The sequence below is a fragment of the Anomaloglossus baeobatrachus genome, chromosome 6 (assembly GCF_048569485.1).
Source record: "Anomaloglossus baeobatrachus isolate aAnoBae1 chromosome 6, aAnoBae1.hap1, whole genome shotgun sequence".
Taxonomy (NCBI): Eukaryota; Metazoa; Chordata; class Amphibia; order Anura; family Aromobatidae; genus Anomaloglossus; species Anomaloglossus baeobatrachus.
The window spans coordinates 183,613,084-183,637,738 of record NC_134358.1 but is presented as its reverse complement, the minus strand read 5'-3'; the positions used below and the strand labels follow the sequence as shown (position 1 = coordinate 183,637,738).

At 48.6% G+C, this 24,655-nt stretch overlaps 1 protein-coding gene across 1 annotated transcript in view; it reads right to left on the bottom strand.

The window, feature by feature from the left end:
* Positions 1-15,795, bottom strand: part of PRELID3A (PRELI domain containing 3A) — a 63,980-nt gene extending 48,185 nt beyond the window's left edge. Inside the window, exon 1 of the mRNA XM_075314568.1 lies at positions 15,491-15,795. Coding sequence (XP_075170683.1) covers positions 15,491-15,522 — 32 coding nt within the window. The 5' untranslated portion in view covers positions 15,523-15,795. The remainder of the gene's footprint in view (positions 1-15,490) is intronic.
* Between the last annotated feature and the right edge of the window lie 8,860 nt (positions 15,796-24,655).

Genomic DNA, 24,655 nt, shown 5'->3' with positions numbered 1-24,655 from the left:
GGGGCCTGGTGAGGTGCAGGGTCGCGAGTGCAGCGCTGTGCCGCACGGCACTGTGGTACTCACTCAGCCAATGATGAGGACACAGTTCTCGGTAAAACACACGGCTGGATGGACGGGTCCCACAGACGGCTGCAGTGTTTCTCCTCCCGGCAGGTTGATGGTGACTGCCTTTCCCTGCACCTGTGTAACGTGTACGGTTCCAATGGGTTCCCACCGGTAACCCGCTCCCCAGCTTGGATGGGTGCTGAAGGAGCCCCTTTTGCCCGCAGGCTCTGGCCCTGGGGAACTTTAGCCTTGGCGGTGACTGTGTTTCCCTCTCTCGGTTGGACTGTTGCCTTCTGTCGGGACTTGGCTGCTGGGAAACCCAGGAGGTTCCCTTCGCTAACGGATTTGGCAAATTCACGGCGACTCCTAGCCTTGCCGGGGTCCGTAAGCCCCTGCCGGATGGTGCTGGCTTCTCTTTGCGTACCGGTCCGGTACCGCCGGGCCACCGTCCACGGTCCTTACGGCTAGCTCCAATAGGCCTCTCCTGCAGACGGTCACCACCGTCTGCCAACCTTGCTGATCCGTCCGGGCCACACACCCGGACCAACTTCAGGCTTCTCTACTGCCACTTCCCTCCTTCCACTTTCACTTCCAAAACTCATCTCTTTACTTTTCCCGCCTCCAGGACTGTGAACTCCCCGGTAGGCGGGGCCAACCGCCTGGCCCACCCCCTGGTGTGGACATCAGCCCCTGGAGGAAGGCAACAAGGGTTTTTGTCTGACTTCGGTGTGCCTGACCGGGAGTGTGGGGTGTGTTGGTGTTGTGCTTGTGATGTCCTGGCTTGTCTAGGGCGCCACAAACGCGTAGATGGCAAGAATGTGAGCAGCAGCCGGCCGGAACAGGTAAGCACTCGATGGGCAGAAGACGATCACCGGAGGGAGGGTGGGGCCTGCTGATCACAGACCCTCTCATGCTTCAGCTGGATGCTGTATGCGCGTTGGTGGGGGATCCCTGGCAGAGTCTCAAGGGGGCCCAAAAATTTTGTCAGTATGAGGCCCTGAAATTGCTAGTGGCGGCCCTGCCCTCACCATCGCCGATCAGCTGCTGCTGTTGCCAGCGGCTGCAGCAGGCAGCTGGAAATGCTCACTTCCGAAGCTACCCTGTCAACTGATAGTGGCCAGGGCCAGGTGTTGTGATGTCACGCGAGCCACAGGTCCAATCAGCGCCAGCTTCTGCCTCCCCACCTTCGGACCAAAAAACCACTTCCTGTTGACTAACTTGTTTGGACCCAGTATATTCAATGTTTGCATATTTTAGCTTCTTAGAGTCCTGCTGTACATATTTTCATACTATTAGATTAGGCTGGCTGCACTAGATAAGTGCATCCCAATTCACCCAACCAACACTAAAGAGCCTGGCTGCATCCTCCATAAAAATGGAAAAATGTCCATTAAAAAGCTGAAAATTATGTATAAAATACAAAAGGTATTGCTCTATAGTATGATACAAGCTTGCAACCCACAACTAACATCAAGGGTCCTAATACTTGTGAGTCCCTACTCTAGGCAGAGGAGAAGTGGTGGTGAAGGACCTGTAGTGATATCACAACCATGTGACTATAATGAGCTGAGCTACACAGAGGAGAAGTGATGAAGAAAAATACATGTGTAGTGCCATACGGGGCCTCAGGAGGTACTCGTCACCGGGCCAGTGGTTTTTGTGGGGTTGCTGTGACTGGGGTGATCTGACTCCGTGACCCCGTCGGCTACATGTTAAAACAAACAAACAGGTGTCCGGTGTAAAGGGGGATGGAAGGAGGGTGAAGAGTCCCTGGGAAGCATGTCAACAGTTGCAGTGGTGACTGGGGTCTCGGCCTCCTCCGCCGCTAACCCTTCCTGCGACTTTTCCTCTTCCAGGAGCGGTATTGGATGGGAATTGGGGATGCTTTGCAGCACCACCCGTGGTGTGCAGCCAGAGATTAGCCACTGCTGCAAGATGTTGCGCTCTTCCGGGGCTGATGTTAACGCAGCTCAGATAGTCCATCTTCCCACAGGTGGAGCGAGCCCCAGAGAGGATGAGGGCAGTGGGGACGGCTAATGGTGCCAAAGCGTGGGGCGGTAGCGCCGGCAATGACAAGGACAACATTGGGGCTGTGGTTCAAAGTTCTTTTACTCAGAGTTCTTAAAGCTCCCCGGAGGTGCCGCTTTCCGCAGCCATGGATGGACTCCAGCGGGTCCCGGGTGAATCAGAGGCAACTATCGGTGTTTGTGGAGTGTGAAACCTCTCTTTCTTGTGCTTGGTTGTGGGTTGTGGATCCCCGTGGCTTGAAGCGGCTTGTGGACCCCGGTGTCGCTGTTAAGTGTCCCATTCCGTATGCAGGTGGCACGGATTCTCACCATGGGGCCTGTCTGCAAACCCAACCCCACATCCTATGTGTCACTGTGCTCCAGGAAAATGGGTAGTGGGTGATCGGACATGGAATCCCCATCCCCTGCAGATTCTGGCAGACAACATAGAGTATAATCTGCCCTAGGGCTTCTACACCCTTTCAGCGCTGGCACTATGGGAACGGTTAGGCTCGACCTCCAGCTACCATGTTCTCCTCTATCTCACCATCTCCACCGGTTGCCTCTCATCCTCTTCCAGTCTGCCTGGAACTAGAAACTGTTTGTGTTTGCTCACTTCCTCTGGCAGCCCCCACCTTTGGGATGACTAATTGGTGGTTGACCCAGCAACCGGGAATTTCCAGACTGTCTGGCTTCCTGTGTAACTGAGTGTTTATGTAACTTATGAGTTCAGGATGTGTGTAAGCTCTGAACACCAGTGGTTAACTCCTTTATCACCCAGGATAAAGCATTGCATCTTAAATCAGATACAAAATCCCTGTGGCGACTGAGCCTCAGGGGCACCACACATGGAATATTTTGTTTTTTAAAACCATGTAAGTGATGCACATTGCATCATTAAAAATACATTGAGGGTGGTTTTAAATAAAAAACAACATAACAGGTAAGGTTTAAGTGGTTTTAAGCACAATAAATACCTAAAAAATGCACAATGTGCATTGAGTGAGTTGACCCAATGATTACTTGCTGAACTACTATCACCTATGACATCTGCCGGATATAAGGGACTACTAAAAGGCAGATATAGAAACTAGAATGTCCGCTGCATGTGATTCTTCATAGCACTATATACACCATGACCTAGCTGCCTATATGGATATCTGAATCGACCATCTTGCTGATCCCATCGTGTATTTGGGAGAGTTACCGTACCTCACTTTTTATAGTCCACACTATCCAAGTAAGGTGTTACAGAATAATACGGTGCGATATTACAGGCTTACTTGGGCATCATGGTAGCTCAGTGGATAGCACTGTAGCTTTACAGCATTGGGGTCATGGGTTCAAATCCCACCAAGAACAACATCTGACAGGAGTTTGTATGTTCTCCCTGTGTTTGTGTGGGTTTCCTCCTGGTCCTCCAGTTTCCTCCCACACACCAAAGACATACTGATATGAAATTTAGAGCTCCAATGGGGACAGTGACGATCATGTCTATAAAGCGCTGTGGAATATGACAGTGCTATATAAGCAATGCATAATAATAACTTACCCAAGTACTTGTCTGTGTATATACATAATTATTCACACATTTTCCTCTCCTCATTTTTTACTTCACCCCCTTTTCTCTATTTTTTTTTCTGCCTATTTACCTGCTGTTGGGCTTGTTCCTTGTCTTGATAACCTGATAGGTTTACAGTAGTTCAAAGACAAGTATTGAGCAGAGTTTTTCAGCCTACAAACCATCCTAATTCTTGTCAAGGTTTTGGTTGTACCCAGAAATAGGTAATGGCGGCCATTTTCGATTACCCATTTAAACACTGCATTATTATAAGATAGCATGTTTGTCACAAGTGGGTTTATGAATTTTCTGATCAGTAAGACCTGCCTCAGTCATCTGTAAGTGCTGTCATACTGAAGTGAAAGGATAAAGGAATAATAATAAATCATCCATGGTGGATCATGGGAATACACAGAAATGTGGCAGATAAAAACCCTATTCTCCATAGCATCACTCACTGTAGGGTTCCCAACTGCCTCTAAAAGTAACAGCAAAAGGTCAATGTATTCCCAAGATTTAGTAGCTACACATAAGCCTAAAATCTCCATGCTCCATGCCCAGTGTTGGCTGGATTAGTGTAAAGCATGGCGTCACGGGACCCCAGAGCAGTGGAAACGTGTTCTCAGAAGACCACTACTTACCAGAATGCATGGCATACCAATTTAACACTCAGTGTAGAAGAAATAATGGTATAGGGCAATATTTCAGACTTTGGAGCAAGGCCCTTCTATTTGGCCCTATAAATCCCTGAAATCAGGTAACCAACAGTTATTAAAAGTTACGTCTTAATATCTGCTGCTAGATCTTTTTGGTGAATCCATCCAAAACAACTGGTGGCGGCTAAAGTCGCAAACAATGGCTCAACTCCAAATCACATGAGTTAGTAAGGTGACCACATACTACTGGCCATATAGTGTACCATGGCCTTATATGTTAAAGTGCCATTGTACTACCAAAACAACTCTGAACAATTGAGGCACAGACTCCACAAGTCCTTTGGAAGTGTCTAAGGATATAAACATCTTGGTGCCATAAACCACAGAAGACCAGTATCCTTTAAGTAGTGTAAGTTATGAGGCAGGGACTCCATTAATCAGGCTTGTTTTTAGAGAGCATTTTACAGGTATTTGATCAGATTAAGGGCTGGGGAATTTAAAAACTAAGTCAACACCGAGAACTTCTTGTCATGTTCCTCAATCCATTCCTAAAAAATGTTGGGTTTACACTTAGGGAATACAATTGTCATAGAGGAATGGTCTTGATCTACAGCAATGTTCTGTTATGTGGTACCTGCAGTTCACAGTATAATCCATATAAAGGCCAAGTCCTAAAAAATGATGCTCATCAGACAAGGTCAGATATATTCTATTTCTCCATCGTTCAGTTATGATGTTCATGGGGCCATTGTAGCAATGGAGAGAGATCAGCACCGGACCTATGACCAGACCAGGTAAGATCATCTTCACTCCACACCATATCAATAAGCTTCAGACACCACGACTCTGTTGTCGGTGATTCTTGTTGTTCCTTTCACATCCTTCAGAAGGTACTAACTAGAGTTGAGCGATGTTCGAGTCGAACGGTTCGCCAATTTCAAATTCGAGTGATTTTGAGCGGTGTTCGAGTCGTTCGCCGAACTCGAACGATTTGCTAAAAGTTCGGCAGTTCGAGAACGGTTCGATCACCAAAAGCGTGGCATTTCACAGTAAGTATGTGCACACCTTGCATATCTGCATGCGTCCTGCATCCCCAGCACAATACCTCTCTCTTTCCTATTCACCGATCACAGGCGCCTCGCTACAAGGCTGTCAGAAATCCCCGGCGGCTTTTCCTCTTTTGTAAATGGCTGCCACTTCATTATTCAATCAGGTATTCCGTGCTTTCCCCGCCCACCGGCGTCCATGATTGGTTGCAGTCAGACACGCCCCCACGATGAGTGACAGATGTCTCACTGCAACCAATCACAGCCGCCGGCGGGTGGGTCTATATCGTGCAGTAAATTAAATAATAAAAAAAAAATATGCGGTTCCCCCAATTTTGATACCAGCCAGGATAAAGCCACATGGCTGGAGGCTGGTATTGTCAAGATGGGGAGCGCCACGTTATGGGGAGCCCATCGCCCTAACAATATCACCCAGCAGCCGCCTGGAATTGCTGCATCCATTAGATGTGACAGTCCCGGGACTCTAACCCGCTCATCCCGAATTGCCCTGGTGCGGTGGCAATCAGGGTAATAACGGGGTTAATCATGACAAGCATCTCCCCGAGACACCTTCCATGATTAACCTGTAAGTGAAAGTAAAGAAACACACAGCGAAAAATCCTTTATTTGGAATAAAGGACAAAAAACACCTCATTTACCTTTTTATTAATCCCCAAACAACAATCGAGGTCCGAAGTAATTCACAGGACGCTTTCAGCTCTGCTACATGAAGATGCAGGGAGCACTGTAGAACACGAGTGCTCTGTGTCCTCTCCACGTAGCACCTGAAGTGAGCCGCGCTATCACTGGAGACTTCACTCTGCAATGCAGACGTCAAGATTACCAACTCTGCATATGTTTCTCATTAGAGCCAGTGGCTCAATGGTTAGAGCTACTGCCTAAGAAGCATTAGTTCACGAGTTCAAGTCCCGGCCGTCCCGCTAAAGAATTTCATTTATTTTTAATTTTAAATTATAATTATTATTTATGTATAATTATAATTTAATTTAACTATGCACTGAGGGGAGGAGCCGGACATCAGCTGTGGGCCGCACCTTTAATATCGGAGCAGTTCACGGAATGAGGCTGCATTGCTCTCTCCTCTCTCCCTCTCTTCTCTCTCTTCTCTCTCTCTCATCTCTCTCTCACTCTTTTTCCTCTCTCTTTTTCTTTCTCTCTTTTTCTCTCTCTCTCGTTCTCTCTTGTTTTCTTTTTCTCTCTTTCACTCTTTTTCTCTCTTTCTTTTTTCTCTTTCTCTCTCTCTTTCTCTCTTTTTCTCTCTCTTCTTCTCTCTTTATCTCTCTTTTTCTCTTTCTTTCTCTCTCTTTTTCTCTTTTTCTCTCTCTCTTCTCTCTCTCTCTTCTCTCCTCTTCTCTCTCTCTTCTCTCCTCTTCTCTCTCTCTTCTCTCTCTCTTCTCTCCTCTTCTCTCCTCTTCTCTCTCTCTTCTCTCTCTCTTCTCACTCCTCTCTCTTCTCTGTCTGTTCTCTCTCCTCTCTCTCTTCTCTCTCTCTTCTATCCTCTTCTCTCCTCTTCTCTCCTCTTCTCTCTCCTCTCTCTCTTCTCTCTCTCATCTCTCTCTTCTCTATCTCTCTTCTCTCCTCTTCTCTCTCTCTTCTCTCTCCTCTCTCTCTTCCCTCCTCTTCTCTCTCTCTCTCTTCTCTTCTCTCTCTCTATTCTCTCTCTTCTCTTTTCTTTCACTTTTCTCTCTCCCTCTCTCTTCTCTCTCTTTTCTCTCTCTTTTCTCTCTCTCAGACCTGGCGATGATCAGCTGATGCGGTCACCTGACGGAATCAACTGACACTATTAGTCGAGCGGTGAGGCCGGCTTTTTACCGCCCTGCCGGCTAAACTATCAGCTGCTGCTGTCGGACAGGAGTCTGCACAGAAGTGTGTAGTTTGTTTCTTTTTTGCACTGATGCATCAGCTGATTGCATATTAGCCGTTTATACAATCAGCTGCTGTGTCATGTGATTCAGGCCCTTGAACCTGAGACTTCATCTGATCGCTTTGCCTTCCAGCAAACCGATCAGATGATATTGGATCCGGATTGGACGTCGCGGGACCCTTGACCCAGGATTACTGCGGAGGGGGGTTCTTCATTTCAATAAAGATGGAGTCACTAATTGTGTTTTATTTCTAATAAAAATATTTTTCTATGTGTTGTGTTTTTTTTTATCTGTACTAGAAATTCATGGTGGCCATGTCTAATATTGGCGTGACACCATGAATTTCGGGCTTACCCCATTATTGCCCAGTGAGCCACCCATCACCAGGGCAGCTGGAAGAGTTGAATACAGCGCCAGAAGATGGCGCTTCTATGAAAGCGCCCTTTTCTGGGGAGGCTGCGGACTGAAATTCACAGCAGGGGTGCCCAGAAAGCTTGGGCACCCTGTGGTGCGGATTCCAGTCCCCAGCTGCCTAGTTGTACCTGGCTGGATGCAAAAATTGGGCGAAGGCCACGTCATTTTTCTTTTTAATTATTTCATTAAATTCATGAAATAATTAAAGAAAAAAAAAGGGGGCTTCCCTATATTTTTGGTTCCCAGCTGGGTACAAATAGGCAGCTGGGGGTTGGGGGCAGCCCGTAGCTGCCTGCTGTACCTGGCTAGCATACAAAAACATGGCGAAGCCCACGTAATTTTTTGGGGGGGCATAAAACTCTTGCATACAGTCCTGGATGGAGTATGCTGAGCCTTGTAGTTCTGCAGCTGCTGTCTGTCTGTATGGAGGAGAGCAGACAGCAGCTGCAGAACTACAAGGCTCTGAATTCTCCATCCAGGACTGTATGCTGGAGGGGGAGGCAGGGGGAGCAGAACTACAAGGCTAAGCATACTCCATCCAGGACTGTATGCAGGAGTTTTTTGCCCACCAAAAAAATTACGTGGGCTTCGCCATATTTTTGTATGCTAGCCAGGTACAGCAGGCAGGTACGGCTGCCCCCAACCCCCAGCTGCCTATTTGTACCCGGCTGGGAACCAAAAATATAGGAAAGCCCATTTTTTTTTAATTATTCCACGAATTTCATGAAATAATTTTTAAAACAAAATGACGTGGGCTTCACCCAATTTTTGTGTCCAGCCAGGTACAACTAGGCAGCTGGGAATTGGAATCCGAAGCACAGGTTGGCTCGAGCTTTTGGGGCCCCTCTGCTGTGAATTGCAGTCCGCAGCCGCCCCAGAGAATGGCACTTTCATAGAAGCGCCATCATCTGGCGCTGTATTCAACTCTTCCAGCAGCCCTGAAGCCGGGTGGCTTGCTGGGTAATAATGGGTTAATACTAGCTTTGTTTTACTAGCTAGTATTAAGCCAGAGATTCTTAATGTCAGGCAAGTTTGACCCGGCCATTAAGAATTTCCAATAAAGGGTTAAAAAAAAAGACACCACACAGAGAAAAAATACTTTAATAGAAATAAATACACAGACACATTAGAGACTCCATGTTTATTACTCCCTGTCAGCCCTCCACGATTCTGGTCTTCCGTCTTCTTTCTCCTTCAACCCATGCAGCTCTGCTACATCAGACAGCATTGCATGGGAGGAAGACGCTGCTGCTCCGTGCAATCTAATCACTCAGTGTGAGAGCAGAGGCTGCAGGCTGTAAGCGGTGACGTCACCGCTGCCACCGTTACTATAGCAACGGCAATCTCCGATCACGTGATTCCCGGTGCCGCTATTCACCGGCTGTGGCAGCCAGTCCCTCCATGTGGGCTGACTCTGTAAAGAGCGCCCACATGCAGGAACGGGGAAGCCGACCATGTGCCAGAGCATTTTGCCGGTACACGGAGATGCTAGAACGAGCACCGCGTACCGGAGAGATGCACTGACAGGACCTAGCATGATGTCTAGCCATGTGACCAGTCTGTAGCCAATGAGATAATAGACACATGAGTGGTTACATGCTATTTTGACGTCACGGAAGGTCCTATCATCAGTGCTTGTTACAGGGAGGACGCAGCGATTATCGGAAGAAAAGCGGCGGGAGACCGAGTGCAGGACGCGTCGCGGGGGCCTGTAAGTGTAATGGCAATGTTTATTAACTGTATGTGTACATGTATAATGTGTTTTTATATGTTTGTGTTTGCCTGCCATTGTTTTCAATGGGGTTCGAAGGGGTTCGTCGAACGGTTGCCGAACATGCCCGCCGTTTGACGAACCGAACCGAACTCGAACATTAGGGGGGTGGCTCATCTCTAGTACTAACCACTGTCTACAACAGTGTTTCTCAACTCCAGCCCTCAAGACCCACCAACAGATCATGTTTTCAGGTTTTCCTCAAGCAGGCTTTCAGGATTTCCTTAATGTTGCACAGGTAATGGAATTATTCCCTGTCTAATATCGAGGAAATCCTGAAAACATGATCTGTTGGTGGGTCTTGAGGACTGGAGTTGAAAAACACTGGTCTACAAGGACCACGCCACAGATCATCTTCACATGTTTCTATTTTTTCCTGCTTAGAACAAATAAACTTCAAGAACTATCTGTACATTTACTGCTTTATATATTGCATTTCGTGTCAGGCAGAAAGTGTTAATCTTTTTCATATGTTATGATGGATCAGTGTATAGTTGAGATCTAGGTTCTTCAGGTCAATATTTCTTTCCTACACGTCATTCTAAAGCCTGCTTTACACGTTGCAATTTCGCATACGATATCGTATGCGATTTGCAACGCCCTCATCGTATGTGCAGCACGTTCAATTTGTTGAACGTACCGCACATACGATTAACCCCCGTCACACATACTTACCCACCATACGACCTCGATGTGGGCGGCGAACGTCCACTTCCTGGAGTGGGAGGGACGTTTGGCGTCACATCGACGTCACGCGGTAGCCGGCCAATAGAAGCGGAGGGGCGGAGCTGAGCGGGACGTAACCATCCCGCCCACCTCTTTCCTTCTGCATTGTGGGCCGGGAGCCGCAGGAGGCAGGTGAGATCTGTTCATCGTTCCCGGGGTGTCACACACTGCAATGTGCGCTATCCCGGGTACGATGAACAATCTGACGTTCAATTCATCAGGAATAAACGACATGCATGCGATGAACGGTTTTTCGTTCAATCACAATTGCACGTCGCTGTCACATGCTACAACATACCTTACGATGCTGGATGTGCGTCACTTACGACGTGACCCCGCCGACACATCGTAAGATATCTTGTAGCGTGTAAAGCAGGCTTTAGTCCTGAGGACATACCTTAGAATTGCACAATGAAGACATTTCTTCCGAATGAACCGCTATCTGTGTACTGCTATGAATACTGTATGTGCTGTTTCCTCTTCCTATTCTTTATTATCTGCATTTTCTGCCTTTCTAACTATGAGCCATTATAGACAGACTATAAAATGTGGAACAAAGAACAATTCAACTCGACCACAGGTATTAATTTTTAATCACAGCACAAAATGTGGAAGAAATAGAGAACGGTCATGTCAACCGAGAAACAATGTAGGAAACTGATCCCGAGCTGTAACATCCGTCTGAATTTACGACCCAGAGACGCCCTGGAGATTAAACACAAGGCGGGAGATTTACCAAACTAAATGCACCAGAATCCTGGCACAAAAAAAATATATACAGTATCTTTACTCGCAGAATATTTATTATGTGCTTTAGACACATTATGTGCCTTGTATAACAGGAAGGTGTGAAAGGAGGAGTGTGCAAATTTCTGGCACAAAGTAAGCAAACAAATGGATGGTGTAAATGGATGAGACCGTCTAAAGATGCTCCAATTTTATCTATTAGCATAAACCAATGTGATAAACTGGACGCGTTTTAACACTACGTAATGGGACTATACACAACTAGAAGATATTGCTCCCAACCTCTTCTGTGGCATGAGACAGCTCCTCCAACTCCCCAGATCACACTGGGGTTTGTGTGTGAGAAGAAAGTCGCTTTTACAATGTAAATCTATGAAACGTGAGAAGGAGTCATCAGAAACTTATGTGTCACCCATGGCTATGGGGTACTCAGTCCCGGGACGTATATGTACAGGGATGCTGTGTCACGGTTGTATAATGGCCGATGCCCGGTTCCGTGACCCTGGGGATGCTTTTTAAAAGGGGTTATATACAGGAGAGTTGAAATAGTTTGTATTGTGAAGCCACTTGCGGGTTGCAGTTATGGTGATTGAACCGCCGCTGCACAGTCTGTTACCTCTGGGGCTGATGGTGGTGGCAGCCTGGATGGCAGGCCCTCTGCAAGTAGGGCTGGGCCCCAGGGAATGAATGTAGGTAGGGGTCCGTCGCAGAAAGAAGGGAGACCACACGAAGGGGATACAGTGCAACTTCTGTTTACTCACTGTAAGGTTGAACTGGGGTCCTGAGGATGGCTCATTCAGACCCCTGGTCCCTTTTGTCCCAGTGCCGGTGTGGTGACCTGGTAGTCTCTTTCCCCGGCACCTCTCACATGTTGGTGGGACCCCATAGCCTGGAGCGTTTGTGGGTCCCTTACTGTCTTTTGTCAGTCTCTCGTCCGTACGGCGGGCAGTGCGAACCCTGTAGGGTCGGTGTTCTGTTCCGGTCCCTGGCTCAATCTTTACTTCTGGTGCCCCGGATTCTTGGGTCAGTGAGGTCCGTGAAGGTCCCCTCACTGTGCAGGTATTTGTCAGGTTGCCTGAAGCTGTCGCCTGACCTAGGGCCCTGTACCCCGTCAGTGCTCTGGTTCCAGGGGTACCTGGCTGTACCGTCCCTGGCAACCACTCTCCTTGCCAACTAGGTCACCGTTACACGACCCCGTCTAGAGACACGTCCATCCCCTTTAATTGTCACTACCAGACTCTCCTGTCTGAGTGTCTGTCTGTGTCTGCTTGTCCCCTCCCACTGGGCTGACTTCTAGTGGACTGGACTGGCTCCGCCTCTGGGTGGCCATCCATTGGATCCCGGACTAGTCAGTCATCCCTAATGGGGAGTGGGAAACTGGGGATGTTATGTGTTTTGTTGGTACTGGCACTGAGCTTCCAGGTCAGGATGCAGTACCTAGTAGTGCCCTGAGGGGTTCATGGGCGCTACATTCCCCCTTGGTTAAACAGAGCACGTCCTCGGGCTGCAAAAGAGTAGTACAGGTTAAATACACATTTTTTTTTTTTACTTTGGTAAAACATTAAAATGAACATTCTCCCAGCGCAGGGGAGGCGTTTCTTAAACCGTTACGAACTTGAGTACTCCCCCCGTCACCCACCACCCAAAGGTCCTGGTTTCCAAAACCCCTAGGAGGAAGGTCACCGGTTTCCATGGTGACCGGGTCTCAGCCGACTCTACTGCAGACCCTTCCTGTGACCTTTTCCTCTATTGTTGGTGGTGTTATTGAGTCCTTGTGGCAGGATTGTGTACTCTGGTATTGGCACAATTGGTGCAACTATTTACAAGGTCAGTTCTTGTCACAACCAGTCCTGTGACTGTGGTCCATTTTTATATTTAACTATGCAGGGTTATGCAACATTTTTCACATTTTCAACATTATTTACATTTTATAACTCTATATACATAAAGACATTGATTTATACTTTTTCTCTGGGAACACTTATTCTCTGTACCTAGGTCAGGATGCAGTACCTAGTAGTGCCCTGAGAGGTTCAGGGGCGCTACACTTACACTGTAAAAGTGAATTCCGGTCACAGAGCGCATGGCGATCAAGCTAGTCAGAATCACCATAACAGTACTAGGACCGGAGCAACAGTGGAAGTAAAAGTGCACACATTATATTACGAGGGTATCTTCTCAACTTTCAAAAAAGGGCAAATGTTAGAACTGTAACCAGAGTCTGACATTATATTTCTTCACTTGCAAATATTTTGGCATTTTTCTATCCACTTGGCATCTATTTTTGTGAAACTGATGGCAAGAAGTGCAGCCATATTGGTTTCTCATAATCAGCACCTAATAATTGTCTCATAGTATCATCTATACATAGGATTGATATTGAAGATCTAATTGCTGGGACCCTAAGTGATTACAAGAACGGGGGTCTAATGTCACTGGTTTAAATAATCTAGCATGGTTAACTCACGGACTATGGGACTATGGGACTATGGGACTAGTACCAGGCTATGGTTATCAGTGTCACAAAGCTCTGGAGAGTTATGTTGATGTTCCACAATGTGATATGACTATATTTGAATAAATGTTGATTTTTTTATCAAGAATAAAAGTGGATTGTTGTTCATGGAACACAAAATAAGACATCCCCTTAATTAAGCCCTAGGCCATTATTCGGAGCAAAACAATATTTTATATATATATATATATATATATATATATATATATATGGTGGGCGGTCAGGTATATACAGTCACTATATCACATTTATCACATCAGTTTTGGGCTCCACATTTTAAAAAGGACATTCAGAAGTTAGAGTCAGTTAAAAGGCGGGCAACTAGACTACTACAAGGAATGGAAGGCCTCCCATATGATGGCAGGTTGAAAAAGTTAGATATGTTTAGCTTAGAAAAAAGACGTCTCAGAGGAGATCTCATTTCTATGTATAAATACATGTGTGGTCAATATAAAGGACTGGCACATGACTTATTCCTTCCAAAGACAGTACTAAGGACCAGGGGGCACTCACTGTGAGTGGAAGAAAAGCGATTCCGACACCTAAATAGGAAAGGGTTCTTTACAGTTAGAGCGGTCAGACTGTGGAATACACTACCACAAGAGGTAGTAATGGCAGATACTATAACAGCTTTCAAAAAAGGGCTGGATGATTTCCTCAGTACACACAACATTGTTGGTTATAAATGACTTAGTGACCAAGTGTAGAACTGGTGGAGGAAGGTTGAACTAGATGGACCTAGGTCTTTTTTCAACCTTAGTAACTATGTAACTATGTAATTATGTAACATACACTATATATATGGTGGGCGATCATGTACATACAGTCACTATATCACATAATCTATATATATGGTGGGTGGTCAGGTATATACAGTCACTATATCACGTACACTATATATATGGTGGGCGGTCAGGCACATAGTCACTATCACATACACTATATATATGGTGGGCGGTCAGGTATATACAGTCACTATATCACATAATTTATATATATGGTGGATGGTCAGGTATATACAGTCACTATATCACATAATCTATATATATGGTGGGTGGTCATGTATATACAGTCACTATATCACGTACACTATATATATGGTGGGCGGTCAGGCACATAGTCACTATCACATACACTATATATATGGTGGGCGGTCAGGTATATACAGTCACTATATCACATACTCTATAATTATGGTGGATGGTCAGGTATATACAGTCACTATATCACATAATCTATATATATGGTGAGTGGTCAGGTATATACAGTCACTATATCATATAATCTCTATATATGGTGGGTGGTCAGGGGTACACAGTCACTATATCACATAATCTATGTGGTGGGCAGTCAGGTGTATACAGTCACTATATCACATAATCTATATATATGGTGGGCGGTCAGGCACATACAGTCACTATATCACATAATCTCTATATAATATATGGTGGGCGGTCAGGTATATACAGTCACTATATCACATAATCTATATTTATGGTGGACGGTCAGGTATATACAGTCACTATATCACATAATCTATATTTATGGTGGGCGGTCAGGCACATACAGTCACTATATCACATAATCTCTATACAATATATGGTGGGCGGTCAGGTATATACAGTCACTATATCACATAATCTATATGTATGGTGGGTGGTCAGGCACATACAGTCACTATATCACATAATCTCTATATAATATATGGTGGATGGTCAGGTATATACAGTCACTATATCATGTAATCTATATATATGGTGGGCGGTCAGGCACATACAGTCACTATATCACATAATCTCTATATAATATATGGTGGGCAGTCAGGTGTATACAGTCACTATACCACATACTCTATATTTATGGTGGGTGGTAACTATACCACATACTGTACTCTATTTGTATGGTGGACGGTCACAAACATACAGTAATTTATATATGTCGTACACACACACACACACAGACACACACACACACACACACACACACACACACACACACACACACACACACACACACACACACACACAGACACACACACACACACACACACACACACACACACACGTTTATGGCAGAACATGGCGGTGCAGACCCCGGGACAATGCCGGCGCAGGTACCTGAACACATGCTCTGAGCTCCAGATCCTCATGTCTTCCTTCTGTGGCGAGCGCGGTCAGTGCGGTGTGGAGCTGCTCATCACCGGGGACGGTTCCTTCGCCCTGCAGATACGCGCCCAGTGTACGGCATGACTGGTGGGGCCGGCCGGGAATGTGATCCGTGCAGTCAGTGAGAGCCCCGGTGTATCCGCCTCCCTGGTTACCGGCTGCTGAGGATGCTCCCTCCCTCCACCGTGCAGCATCAGCAGCATCACACGTCACCACGGGGATCCAGTCATTACTATGGGGGCTGGACCAGTGCGTTGTGTTGTGTGCAGCCCTGAGGGAGCGCAGCTTGGCACATGGGGGCAGCAGCACGGGCAGCCTGATAACAGCAGAGGGCATGCACTGTGGCATGGGGTCTCAATGGGCATCATGGTCCGAGCTGCCACTGGACTAAAAGAACACCTGATCTTACACTTGGTTATAGCTTCTGTTTCCTCCATCCTTATGTTACCTGTGAATGAGTGGACATCATTGGTGCAGCCCCACAGGGGCCCAAAAGCCAAGGGGGCTTCTGACAAAGCAGGTGGGATTGTGAATAATGATCAGCTATTGGATAGCAAAGATCCCATACACTGTAATGGCAGAGTCCCTATTCACTGACCCGTACTCGGCAGCGGCCATGACCTGACGAGCCCATGCCGTTATCACACTGGCCCTGCTTGGCGCCTGGATGCCAACTTTGTAGCTGATAAATCTTATACGCCTAATAGACAATAGACAACCTCCAGTGGCCTAACTAGAGTCTAATGCCCCCCACCTCCATGTTGGTCAGATGTATGGGCCCCTGTAGCATTCTAAATCCTATAAGGACATATGAGTTGCCCCCTCACCAATTATGTAGTCCTGAGCCCATTGTGTATATATGTTCCTCATCCTGGTATATATGTCCCCATCCTGGTAAATTTGTCTCCCCATCCTGGTATATATGTCTCCCATCCTATTCCCACCCTGGTATACGTTTTTCATCCTGGTATATATATGTCCCCATCCTGGTAAATATGTCCTACATCCTGGTCCTATCCTGGTACATATATATATATATATATATATATATATATATATATATATATATATATATATATATCAATTCTGGCTTATATGTTGCCCAACCTAGTCGCATCCTAGTATATATATCCTCCAATCTGGTGTATATGTCCCCATCCTGGTCCCATCCTGGTATATATGTCTTCTTCCTGTTATATGATTATCCCATCCAGGTCCCAGCCTGATATATATGTCCCTATCATGGTATATATGTCCCCATCCTGATTTATAGGTCACCATTCTGGTTCCCTTCCTGGTCAATATATACCCATCCTATATATCCTATACAGTTAGGTCCAGAAATATTTGGACAGTGACACAAGTTTTGTTATTTTAGCTGTTTACAAAAACATGTTCAGAAATACAATTATATATATATATAATATGGGCTGAAAGTGCACACTCCCAGCTGCAATATGAGAGTTTTCACATCCAAATCGGAGAAAGGGTTTAGGAATCATAGCTCTGTAACTGGCCTCCAGTAGCCTCCTCTTTTTCAAGGGACCAAACTTGTAATTGGACAAGGGACTCTAAGGGCTGCAATTAACTCTGAAGGCGTCTCCCTCGTTAACCTGTAATCAATGAAGTAGTTAAAAGGTCTGGGGTTGATTACAGGTGTGTGGTTTTGCATTTGGAAGCTGTTGCTGTGACCAGACAACATGCGGTCTAAGGAGCTCTCAATTGAGGTGAAGCAGAACATCCTGGGGCTGAAAAAAAAGAAAAAATCCATCAGAGAGATAGCAGACATGCTTGGAGTAGCAAAATCAACAGTCAGGTACATTCTGAGAAAAAAGGAATTGACTGGTGAGCTTGGGAACTCAAAAAGGCCTGGGCGTCCACGGATGACAACAGTGGTGGATGATCGCCGCATACTTTCTTTGGTGAAGAAGAACCCGTTCACAACATCAACTGAAGTCCAGAACACTCTCAGTGAAGTAGGTGTATCTGTCTCTAAGTCAACAGTAAAGAGAAGACTCCATGAAAGTAAATACAAAGGGTTCACATCTAGATGCAAACCATTCATCAATTCCAAAAATAGACAGGCCAGAGTTAAATTTGCTGAAAAACACCTCATGAAGCCAGCTCAGTTCTGGAAAAGTATTCTATGGACAGATAAGACAAAGATCAACCTGTACCAGAATGATGGGAAGAAAAAAGTTTGGAGAAGAAAGGGAACGGCACATGATCCAAGGCACACCACATCCTCTGTAAAACATGGTGGAGGCAACGTGATGGCATGGGCATGCATGGCTTTCAATGGCACTGGGTCACTTGTGTTTATTGATGACATAACAGCAGACAAGAGTAGCCGGATGAATTCTGAAGTGTACCGGGATATACTTTCAGCCCAGATTCAGCCAAATGCCGCAAAGTTGATCGGACGGCGCTTCATAGTACAGATGGACAATGACCCCAAGCATACAGCCAAAGCTACCCAGGAGTTCATGAGTGCAAAAAAGTGGAACATTCTGCAATGGCCAAGTCAATCACCAGATCTTAACCCAATTGAGCATGCATTTCACTTGCTCAAATCCAGACTTAAGACGGAAAGACCCACAAACAAGCAAGACCTGAAGGCTGCGGCTGTAAAGGCCTGGCAAAGCATTAAGAAGGAGGAAACCCAGCATTTGGTGATGTCCATGGGTTCCAGACTTAAGGCAGTGATTGCCTCCAAAGGATTCGCAACAAAATATTGAAAATAAAAATATTTTGTTTGGGTTTGGTTTATTTTTCCAATTACTTTTGACCTCCTAAAATGTGGAGTGTTTGTAAAGAAATGTGTACAATTCCTACAATTTCTATCAGATATTTTTGTTCAAACCTTCAAATTAAACGTTACAATCTGCACTTGAATTCTGTTGTAGAGGTTTCATTTCAAATCCAATGTGGTGGCATGCAGAGCCCAACTCGCGAAAATTGTGTCACTGTCCAAATATTTCTGGACCTAACTGTATATGTTCCCTTATCCTGGGCCCATCCTGGTACATACACTTAAGAGTAAAAGGGTAACAATGTTTTGAACTTTTGACTTTCAGACTTCATATAGCACACCTCCGCTACAGCTTTGAATGAGAGACTACCTTCATTTTATAGACAATCATTTTGGCTATCTGTCACGCTCCCCGGGTCCTCACCCCCGTTCCCCGGCTCACCTGCCACGCTCTCCGCTCCCCAGTCACCGGATTCCGTCCGTCCCAGGGCTCCGGGCCCCCGATCCCGGCGCCCGACAGCTTCCCTGGACCTGGCCGGCTCCCCTGCGTCCTCCTCGCAGCCTCCTTCCCTGGCTTCTGGCACCCGGGCGGCGCGCATGCGCATTAGGGCGCGCGCGCGGTCACTGACCCTTTCTTAAAGGGCCAGCGTCCATTAACAGGAAATGAGGTTGCACAGGTACAGGGTATATAGGGGGTCATTGTCCAAGGGGGCGGGGCCTGATCTTCGTGTTCCCTGAGCTAGGAGTCAGGTCTCTTGGTGTTTATGTGCCTGTACTCACCTATCTGTCTTTGTAGAGCCGTACCTGCCTCGCCATCCAGTCTGCCGTGTCCTGATCCCCGCACGCTGTCCGTCTGCCATCTGACAGTCCGTACCATCCCGGATCCCTGCGGTGACCCGTCATCTTGCTCCAGAGGTTCCGGACCCCGCCTGATATCACCTCGGCCTCCGAACCTGAGCTACGTCACCAAGACCACCTTCTGTGACTCCGTGGTCCCTGGGACTCCTCCGCTGCCTTCACTTGCACGGACTGTTCTACTGCCCATCAGTGCTTCAGCTGCCGGACTCCCTACCACCATCTCAGAGAGTTCGGTCCAGTGGATCCACCTCCTGGGTCTGCCCGACCGCCCGGCCGTGACAGTAAGATCAGGCCATGGATCCCGCTGCAGCACTAATGGCTCTGCAAGAGGAACTCCAACGCCAGCGTGAAGTCCAGACCCGCATGCTGCAATTCATGACCTCCGTGGACACCCGCCTGTACACATTACAAGCATCAATGACGCCTGCGGCACCCAGGTCCCCCGCCAGGCAAGCCATGGCCCCCGCACCAGTGGCAACCTCGTCAGATGCTTCCCGACTCCGTTTGGCGTCACCTCCTCGTTATGCTGGAGATCCCAAGACCTGCAGGGGCTTCATAAATCAATGTTCCCTTCATTTCACGCAGCTGCCACATCTGTTCGCCTCCGACCAAGCCAAGGTCGCCTTTATAATGTCCCACCTAGAGGGCGAGGCGCTGGCGTGGATGAACCCCTTGTGGGAGAAGGAGGACCCCATGACCAAGGATCTTCAACAGTTCCTGCAGGCATTCCGCAGCACCTTTGACGAGCCGGGACGCGCTTCTGCCTCTGCTTCATCACTCCTCCGCCTACGTCAAGGAACACTGACGGTGGGCCAATACGCCATCCGTTTTCGCACTTTGGCTTCAGAACTCGGGTGGAATAATGAGGCCCTAACAGCCGCCTTCTGGGAGGGACTCTCGAGTCGCATCAAGGATGAGTTGGCGGGTCGGGACGTGCCCTCCACCCTAGATGCCCTGATTGCCCTAGCAACTCGTGTGGACATACGTTTTCAGGAGCGCTCCAAAGAGCTATCTCGTGAGAGACGCCCGTTACGGCATTCATCTCCTCCTCAGAAGCCCTCCGTACCTCAGTCATCAACAGCTGGGAGTCCCGTCCACGAGCCCATGCAGATTGACCGAGTGCGTCAGTCTGCACAACGTAGAGCAGAGCGGCTTGCCCAGGGTCTCTGCTTTTACTGCGGTGAGGGCACACACCTCCTCCGTTCCTGTCCGGAAAGGCCGGGAAACTCCAAAGCCTAGGGTTGGTAGGAGAGGCCAACCTAGGTGCTGGGACTCTCTCTGATCCGGTCACATGGACCGTGCAAGTGACAACGGGAGAGACGCGGTTCACGGCTGAGGCCTATCTTGATTCCGGGGCAGCAGGCAATTTCATCCAGCAAGCCACCGTGGACAAATACCAGGTGCCTGTTATCCCACTCAACAAGCCCCTGGTGATTGCCTCTGTGGATGGGAGACCCCTTTCTGACACCATCTCCTGGACCACCAGGCCGGTTGAACTGCGCATCGGTGCTCTTCACACCGAGAACATCGCCTTCTACGTCCTTCCGCACATGTCCCATCAGATCCTGCTGGGCCTTCCATGGTTACGGACTCACGAACCATCAGTCAGCTGGGGCACTGGCGAAATCACCCGCTGGGGTGCTTCGTGTCATGAGAGATGCCTAAAATCCACACAACCCATCCGACGACCTCCGGTTCCTGAGAACCTACCGGGGCTGCCCTCGGCTTATTGGTCCTTTGCTGATGTCTTTGATAAAAAAGAATCCGAGGTACTGCCGCCACATCGCCCCTACGATTGTGCCATCGACCTGCTCCCTGGAACAACGCCACCACGAGGACGGATATATCCTTTATCTCCAGCCGAAACAAGGGCTATGTCGACTTACATCTCAGAGAGCCTGGCTAGGGGATTCATTCGGAGATCCTCCTCTCCTGCTGGAGCAGGTTTCTTCTTTGTCAAGAAAAAAGAGGGCGATTTACGTCCCTGCATCGACTACCGGGGTCTGAATCAGATCACTGTTAAGAACAAGTACCCTCTGCCGCTCATCCCCGAATTGTTTGACCGGCTTAGAGGAGCTCGTCTGTTCACCAAGCTGGATCTTCGGGGTGCTTACAATCTGGTGCGCATCCGCTCTGGTGACGAATGGAAGACCGCGTTTAATACGCGCGATGGACATTATGAGTACTGCGTGATGCCCTTCGGCCTGTGTAACGCCCCTGCCGTCTTCCAAGAACTGGTGAACGACGTGTTCCGAGACCTCCTCTACACCTGTGTGGTAGTATATCTAGATGACATCCTTGTCTTCTCTCCGGACCTCCCAACCCACAGAGAGCACGTACAGCTGGTTCTACGACGACTAAGAGAGAACCGTCTGTACGCAAAGTATGAGAAGTGTGTCTTTGAGCAGTCTTCTCTCCCCTTTCTGGGGTACATCATCTCTGAGACTGGACTGCAGATGGATCCCAAGAAGGTCTCCGCCATTCTCAACTGGCCTCCCCCTTCTGGACTGAAGGCAATCCAACGCTTCCTGGGATTCGCCAACTACTACCGCCAATTCGTCCCTCACTTCTCTGCTCTGACTGCTCCACTTTCCGCTTTGACTAAGAAAGAGGCAAATCCAAAGGACTGGTCGCCTGCGGCCGACGCCGCGTTTGGCTCTTTGAAGCGGGCTTTTGCTTCCTCGCCTGTACTTCACCGTCCGGAGTTGAACCGCCAGTTCACCTTGGAGGTGGATGCCTCCTCCTCAGGAGCCGGAGCAGTGCTCATGCAGAAGTCCTCCTCCGGGAAGATGGTGACTTGCGGATTCTTCTCCAAGGGCTTCTCAGCGCCTGAACGCAACTATACCATCGGGGACCGAGAGCTCTTGGCAGTCAAACTGGCACTGGAGGAATGGCGCTACCTCCTGGAAGGTGCAGTGTATCCCGTGATCATCTACACGGACCACAAGAACCTAGAATACCTGCGGTCCGCTCAGCGACTGAACCCACGGCAAGCCAGGTGGTCCTTATTCTTTGCCAGGTTCGACTTTCAGCTTCACTTCCGACCCGCGGACAAGAATGTACGCGCTGATGCCTTGTCCAGGTCTTTCATGCCCATGGAGCAGGAGGAAGAGACTACCCAACCCATCATCTGTCCTAGCAACATCATTCCGGTGGCCCCTGTTACCCTAGCCCAGATACCGCCCGGGAAGACCTATGTCTCCGATACCGACAGGCAAAAAGTGTTACACTGGGCTCATGCCTCAAAAACAGCCGGGCATGCTGGTCAGAAGAGAACATGGGGTGCGATTGTACGCCATTACTGGTGGCCATCCCTTCGCACGGACGTCGCTGCTTTTGTCTCTGCCTGCTCCTCCTGTGCCAGGAACAAGACGCCCAAACACTTGCCCCATGGCCGTCTTCTGCCTTTACCGATACCCTCAGTCCCGTGGCAACACATAGCAATGGACTTTATTACGGACTTGCCATTATCCTCCGGGCACACAGTCATATGGGTCGTGGTTGATCGATTCTCCAAAATGGCCCACTTCGTTCCTATGGCCGGACTGCCCTCTGCTCAGGAACTCGCGGAAGCCTATATACATCACATCTTCCGCTTGCATGGCTTTCCATCCCACATAGTGTCCGACAGAGGAACTCAGTTCACCTCCCGCTTCTGGAGGGCTCTATGCAAACATCTGGGAGTGACTCTGGACTTTTCTTCTTCTTACCATCCTCAGTCTAACGGCCAAGTGGAGAGGGTCAATCAAATCGTGACCTCATACCTACGTCACTATGTCAACGCCCATCACGACGACTGGTCCTCGCTTCTGCCTTGGGCTGAATTCTCCCATAACCACCACGTCAGTGAGTCATCCTCCGAATCTCCCTTCCATGTTGTTTACGGACTCCAGCCCGCCGTCCCATTGCCTATATCCCCTTCATCGGATGTCCCGGCTGCTGATACTGCAGTTCGTGACTTTGCTACCATTTGGGACTCTGTCAAAGCGTCCCTTGGGCGCGCTTCCCAGCGGATGAAGAAACACGCTGACAAGAGACGGCTGGATCCTCCGTGTTTCTCTCCTGGTGACCTGGTCTGGCTTGCTTCCCAGTACATCCGATTGAAGATACCTTCCTACAAGCTGGGTCCTCGCTACATCGGGCCGTTTAAGGTCCTCAGCAAGATCAATGAGGTATCCTACAAGCTACAGCTCCCGGCCACGATGAGGATACCCAACTCCTTCCACGTCTCTCTGCTCAAGCCGGTTGTCCTTGGTCCCTTCTCCGCTGCTGCCAGTCCGGCCCCTCCTCCTATTGCCGATGATGACATCTATGCGGTAAGGGATATCGTGGCCATGAAGACCGTACGAGGTCGACAGTTCTTCCTGGTGGACTGGGAAGGGTATGGTCCTGAGGATAGGTCTTGGGAGCCCAGGGAGAACGTGGGCACTCCTCTTATCCGTGCCTTCATGTCCCGGTTGCGGGGAGGGGGGCGTGGGGGGGGGGGTACTGTCACGCTCCCCGGGTCCTCACCCCCGTTCCCCGGCTCACCTGCCACGCTCTCCGCTCCCCAGTCACCGGATTCCGTCCGTCCCAGGGCTCCGGGCCCCCGATCCCGGCGCCCGACAGCTTCCCTGGACCTGGCCGGCTCCCCTGCGTCCTCCTCGCAGCCTCCTTCCCTGGCTTCTGGCACCCGGGCGGCGCGCATGCGCATTAGGGCGCGCGCGCGGTCACTGACCCTTTCTTAAAGGGCCAGCGTCCATTAACAGGAAATGAGGTTGCACAGGTACAGGGTATATAGGGGGTCATTGTCCAAGGGGGCGGGGCCTGATCTTCGTGTTCCCTGAGCTAGGAGTCAGGTCTCTTGGTGTTTATGTGCCTGTACTCACCTATCTGTCTTTGTAGAGCCGTACCTGCCTCGCCATCCAGTCTGCCGTGTCCTGATCCCCGCACGCTGTCCGTCTGCCATCTGACAGTCCGTACCATCCCGGATCCCTGCGGTGACCCGTCATCTTGCTCCAGAGGTTCCGGACCCCGCCTGATATCACCTCGGCCTCCGAACCTGAGCTACGTCACCAAGACCACCTTCTGTGACTCCGTGGTCCCTGGGACTCCTCCGCTGCCTTCACTTGCACGGACTGTTCTACTGCCCATCAGTGCTTCAGCTGCCGGACTCCCTACCACCATCTCAGAGAGTTCGGTCCAGTGGATCCACCTCCTGGGTCTGCCCGACCGCCCGGCCGTGACACTATCTCATGCATAAATTTGACTTGCACCTATGTAGCATATGATTAGTTATGCAGATTCTTGTCATGTCACTGCATTGTTACTGAGTTGCACCTGGAGGTGCAAAAATCATTTGCACATTATAGATTACAACATGTTTTCACATACCCTATTTGCTCAGTGTGTTAGGAGGTTGATTCCCAAGTGAACGGGTCACTAGTTTGAATCGAGGAGCAGCCATGAAGGAGATTTCCATAGAAAAGAGAAACAGCATCATCCAGCTCATTGATTGTCATCTCTTA